The sequence below is a fragment of the Montipora capricornis genome, chromosome 9, assembly GCF_036669925.1.
Source record: "Montipora capricornis isolate CH-2021 chromosome 9, ASM3666992v2, whole genome shotgun sequence".
Lineage (NCBI taxonomy): Eukaryota > Metazoa > Cnidaria > Anthozoa > Scleractinia > Acroporidae > Montipora > Montipora capricornis.
In genome coordinates, this window is record NC_090891.1 from 4,967,636 (window position 1) to 4,972,635 (window position 5,000).

The window sequence follows — 5,000 nt, forward strand, 5'->3', positions numbered from 1 at the left end:
TTACCGCTTTTTTAGGAGTAAGTAGACTATCTAGAGCAAGTTTGTTTGCAACTGCAATCTGAAGTGATTGACAGCCGTATTACGGCTCTTACTTTATTGCTCAATTATTGTGGCGTGACATGTAACAAAAAGTGGGCAGCTCCCAAGAAAGGGCCCCACTCTTTCCCGTCCGCCAGCCCTTCGTTTTGTCACCCAGCTCAGACCTATCCCACACGCTTCCAAGAGGGTGTCTGATACATTAAGCTTTTTTGCGGCGATAACAACATCTACCACCTGAGAGCAGGCCATTTTTTCCTGAAAGGGTTATTTAGTAAAATAAACCCCTTCAGTTGTCTGTATGTTGGCTGATAATGTCCGCAGTCTGAAAATGACAGAGGAGAGAAGCCTCGAGGGCAAATGTGAAATTTTTAGATCTCTCAGCCAAGGCAATTATCAACTGCCATACCAGCAAGCAAGAAAGGGGTTCATATTTTATTTTAATCCTCCCATTAATTAATTTTCATGGATGCAGAGCAAAAATCACTCGTGATAAATCAGTGTTCATCTAATGATGATTTACGTGTAAGTAAATACATTTGATCGGTCTAATTACTTTATTTCCATTGTGATTGGACCAAAACTTGACAAAATGACATGTTAAAAGAAACTCTGGCGTCGCCCCTTACTCATCAAAATCTCAAAAAGTTAGCGATTTTAGTGCTTAGGTTTATTTAACAATAATTCCATGAGCGCGCGTTGGATATGAGATGGTAAATAGCCAACGAGGTGCGTAGCGCCGAGTTGGCTATAACCAGTCTCATATCCAACAAGCGCGAATGGAATAATTGTTTTATTAAATTCCTTAAACTTCAAAAATTTGAAAGTACGAAATACGAGCGAAAAAATCAAGAAAATCCGAGCGAAAAAGATGCGATAATGTGTATTATTATTCATTGAAAATATTTCCCCGTTTCTGATTGGTTAAAACCACACGCATAATTCACCATAACCAGCTGCTGTTCACCAAATTTGGAAAAAAACTTCGTCATATTGAATCAATGACGTCAAACGTGCAGCCCAATGCAGATTATTGAACCAATGACGTCAAAATGACGTCAAAAGTGCAGCCCGCTGCAAATTAGTGAACCGTCGACTGAAAAAAAGCTGGGGACGAGATTGTGTTATTTTTGTTGAGCAGAAAAATGACTGCGAGTAGGTTTAGAAGTTTGAGCGAAGAAAATATTTTGAATGAATAATAAAGCAATTATTGAATTCGGCTTTCGTAAAATATGCAGATCTCGGAGGGTGTTATCCACGAAGGACGAGGTGGATAACATCCTCCGAGATCTGCAGAATTCTTCATATCCTACTCAGCCTCATTCAATAATTGCTAAATACCTTGAGGTCAGACAGACATAGGCTTATCACAAAAACATTTCTTGACTTTTCGCGTGCTTCTTAATGTCGGAATTGATCAAAACTTCCCACATAAAGAGTTTTTTTTATTGTTTGTCTTTATTCAGAGAGACATTTCGTTTTCCGGCGAAAAAAAAAAATTAGCTTAGCAACGTTTAGCGCAATCATTTACCAATCAAAGTTAACTGAATAGAGTGTAATGTGAAGTGCTAGAATAAATGAAGTGCTGCGGAGATCTAACCCGAGTTTTTCTCTGTCCTTGTGTAGGCCCATTTCCATCAGTAGGGCTAACGCTCACATGGTTCATATGGGATAGAAATCTAGCACTTCACATTACACTCTATTCAGTTAACTCTTTTTAAAATATAAGGGCTACACGGCCAACGTTTGTATAAACGTAACCTTTCCTTGTACATTTACCAATCAAGTTTGGTTGTAATGGAGCAATCCAGCAGTCATACTTTCACTGTTTTCCCCTTTTTTTACCTTTTGTCTTTCAACAGACTGTGATAGTCAACATGCAATGCTCTACACTGCCAGACTTTTCAACAATGAGCCCATTACGAGTCCAAACTATCCTTCACCTTATGAGTCTATTGGAGATGTTTGCCAGTGGCTAATTGAAAGTGCTGATCTTGATGACCGAAGCTACATTTTAAAAGTGGTATTTAATGACTTTGAATTGGAGAAGAAGACTTACTCCTGCTTGCATGTTGATAACCTCCAGTTTTATGATGGCCCGTCAACGTCATCTGACCATCTTGGTTCATATTGCGGCACATCTCATCCTGATGTTATTTACACGACTGGGCCATACTTGTTAGTCCGGTTTGAAGCTCTCAGGTCTTTCAGAGGCTTCAGCTTCAATGTTTCACTAGTTAAAAGAGGTACCTGTAGTTACAATGATTATTATTATTTAAATGTATGCACACTTCTACTTTGTCTAGCACTAACCAATGAGAGTTTTCTAATTAAAGTGGCCAAAGCCTTCTAGCATCTTCCACCTCTCGCTCCTATCCATAGCGTCATACACATTACAGGCAATCGCACTCTTACATTTTATTTTTTAGTTGTCAGGATATATTTTTTAATTGCTAGCGTTTTAGCAATCACCCAAGTAGACAAGTAAGCCCTGGGTAATTCCCCAATGTCCGCAGTCAAACCCAGTAAAAACTATCCAATACCGATACTGTAATCTTTCAACTGCAAAAACTTTAAACTTTGCAAGGTTTTCATATCCTGTTCTTCAATTTCTTTTCCATTGTCTATCCATCGTTTTTTGAACCAGCCCTAATTCTTACTTCAGACCAATTTTCGTGTAAAATGAATTTCAAGTATCTAATACTATAATGAATACTGTAGGTATGTGTATTTTGCATTTTGTCAAACATACGGTATTCAGCTGTGTCATCTAAACATTGTCTCAATATCTTCAATAGCCACGGTATTATTTTTATCTTCAGTCTGAAAGAACAACATGATTTCTTTGTCCCTCTACAGAGGAAGCTGCTACAATTTGTCGTTTACCAAATTTGAACGAGAATGTAACCAATGTCGTTGGCTCCTCTGGGTCTTTTTTTAGCCCAGGTTACCCAGCCTCCTACGTGTCTGGTGCCCTCTGCATTTGGACTATTACAGTACCTGTTGGCAAAATAGTGAAGCTGTCATTTGAGGATTTCAGTATTACAATGGAGGAATCATCGTCAGATTGCAACTTCGTGGAAATACGAGATTCCTTGTTACCAAACGGACCAGTCCTCGCTCGTTCTAGTTGTGACACTGAGACAGCATATCTTCCAGTAGCAGTGTATTCCACCGGGAGATACATGTGGGTGAAGTTTCATTCTGACTATTCTTTTTATTCACGTAGAGAAGAAGACAGGGGTTTCAAAGCACGGTTCGAGGCTTTTGATCCAGTCGGTAAGTTTGGCCACATTTCCTGTGTGAATCTAGAAAATCAGTACTTCGTAAAAAAAAAAAAACCTTGATAGCCAGGTAATATGCAATACCGCCGTGTAGTCTTTATTGATTGATTGATTTATTTATTAAGATTTCTCTACAAATAATCACAAATAAACAAGTCTCAATTAAGAGGAGGATCAATTTGTAGAGGGGAAACATCCAGAAGTGTCAACACGTCATACCAGGGAGGTTTTCGAGAAAGGTACATGTATAAGCTAATTTAACAGGGTTTGAAATTGCGACTCACTGGTCGCCAATGCGACCAAAAATTGAGTGCTGGCGACTAGATTTTCAGAACTGGTCGCCAAGCTGGCGGATCACGTTTTGTCTGATAACCCAGGATAAACAGTAGACAACTTCTGTATTTGAATCTTTATATGATGAAATCATTCGGAACTGGTAGCTAGAACACGACTCACCTTTCTTTTCCCACTAAAATAATGTCTAAATACTACAAGAAAATCGGTTTCACACACTGTTAATTTATAGCACAAAACGTCGATCACCACGTTTACTAAGCGCCATGTTGTTTCAGCGGTTTCATGGGATCGTGGGCGCACTTAAACACCATGTGCTTTTTGCCAGTCACGTGAGCCTTGCTATGGTAAAAACGGACTTTTAACGTTCTGTGCTTTGCGCCATTTCAAATAAGCGTAAAGAACGCCATCACCAAACTAAAGACAAAAGCTGAAACCAACGGTGGCTTCGGAGGTCTTTCTCGTGCTGTTTTATTTTTTGCTGTTTAACAATTATGACTTTTCTTGCATGCAAAGTAACCTTTAAAATCCTAAGTAAGTAATATATCAAACAAATTGGCGACCAAAATTTATGATCTGATTACCAAATTCTTTCCATTAGTCCCCAGCTGGCACCTGAGCAAAAAAGTTAATTTCGAGCCCTGTAATTAGACTTCTCAACTCTTACAGTATGTCGTGGGGGATGACTCCTGGAATAGACCCTACCCCTACTAGATGGTTTCTTTTGGAAAAGGGAGGGAGGGGAAGGGGGGGGGGGGGGGTGAGAGTACATTTCTTCGTCTCTGGCACGTTGGCAATGCCCTGCGAACTCGGAAGGCGTTTGATAACGGACAGCCCATGTCAGCCAAAGATAGCCTAAGTACGTTTAGGTCTCCTTATGAAAAAAAAATGCATTTTTAGAAATTCCAGTCGCCTCTCTTCAATAAGAAATTTAGCATCGCATTTACAGCAAATGGTAAACGTCAGGTTGAAATTTGCGTTAATTTTGCCAAAGATCTAAGAACTTGTCTGATTTTGGCTCATTTCTTGCCTTACATCCATAGATATCAAGAAACTTCTCAAAAAAAAGAAAAAAAAAAAGAAAACTTGTAAGAATTGAATTAAATAATATAAAGTATAATTGTTTGTCTCATGATGTAGTCACAAGAAAATTTTCATGACAAGTAGCAGCCCGCAATTTGCGTTTGACGTATACGCGATATTAAATGTCTGTAGTGCTTATCATATTCAGGGGGGAGGGGAGGGGGCGTAGCTGGCGTAGTGGTGAGAGCACGCCTCTCCCACCAATGTGTCCCGGGCTCGATTTCCAGACTCTGCCTCATATGCGGGATGAGTTTGTTACTTCTCCATTTTCTTTAAATTCGTTTTTGCCACACTACATCCTTT

At 39.4% G+C, this 5,000-nt stretch overlaps 1 protein-coding gene across 3 annotated transcripts in view; it reads left to right on the forward strand.

Moving 5' to 3' along the window:
* The window catches only part of LOC138015556 (dorsal-ventral patterning tolloid-like protein 1), an 18,415-nt gene that overhangs the window by 10,468 nt on the left and 2,947 nt on the right, over positions 1–5,000 (forward strand). For 2 of the 3 annotated variants that reach the window (XM_068862625.1, XM_068862627.1), the window contains 2 exons: positions 1,899–2,282; positions 2,896–3,315. In XM_068862625.1, coding sequence (XP_068718726.1) covers positions 1,899–2,282; positions 2,896–3,315 — 804 coding nt within the window. Of the gene's footprint in view, positions 1–1,378; positions 1,576–1,823; positions 2,283–2,895; positions 3,316–5,000 lie in introns of those variants that run through there. The other variant, XM_068862626.1, reaches the window with a different exon arrangement.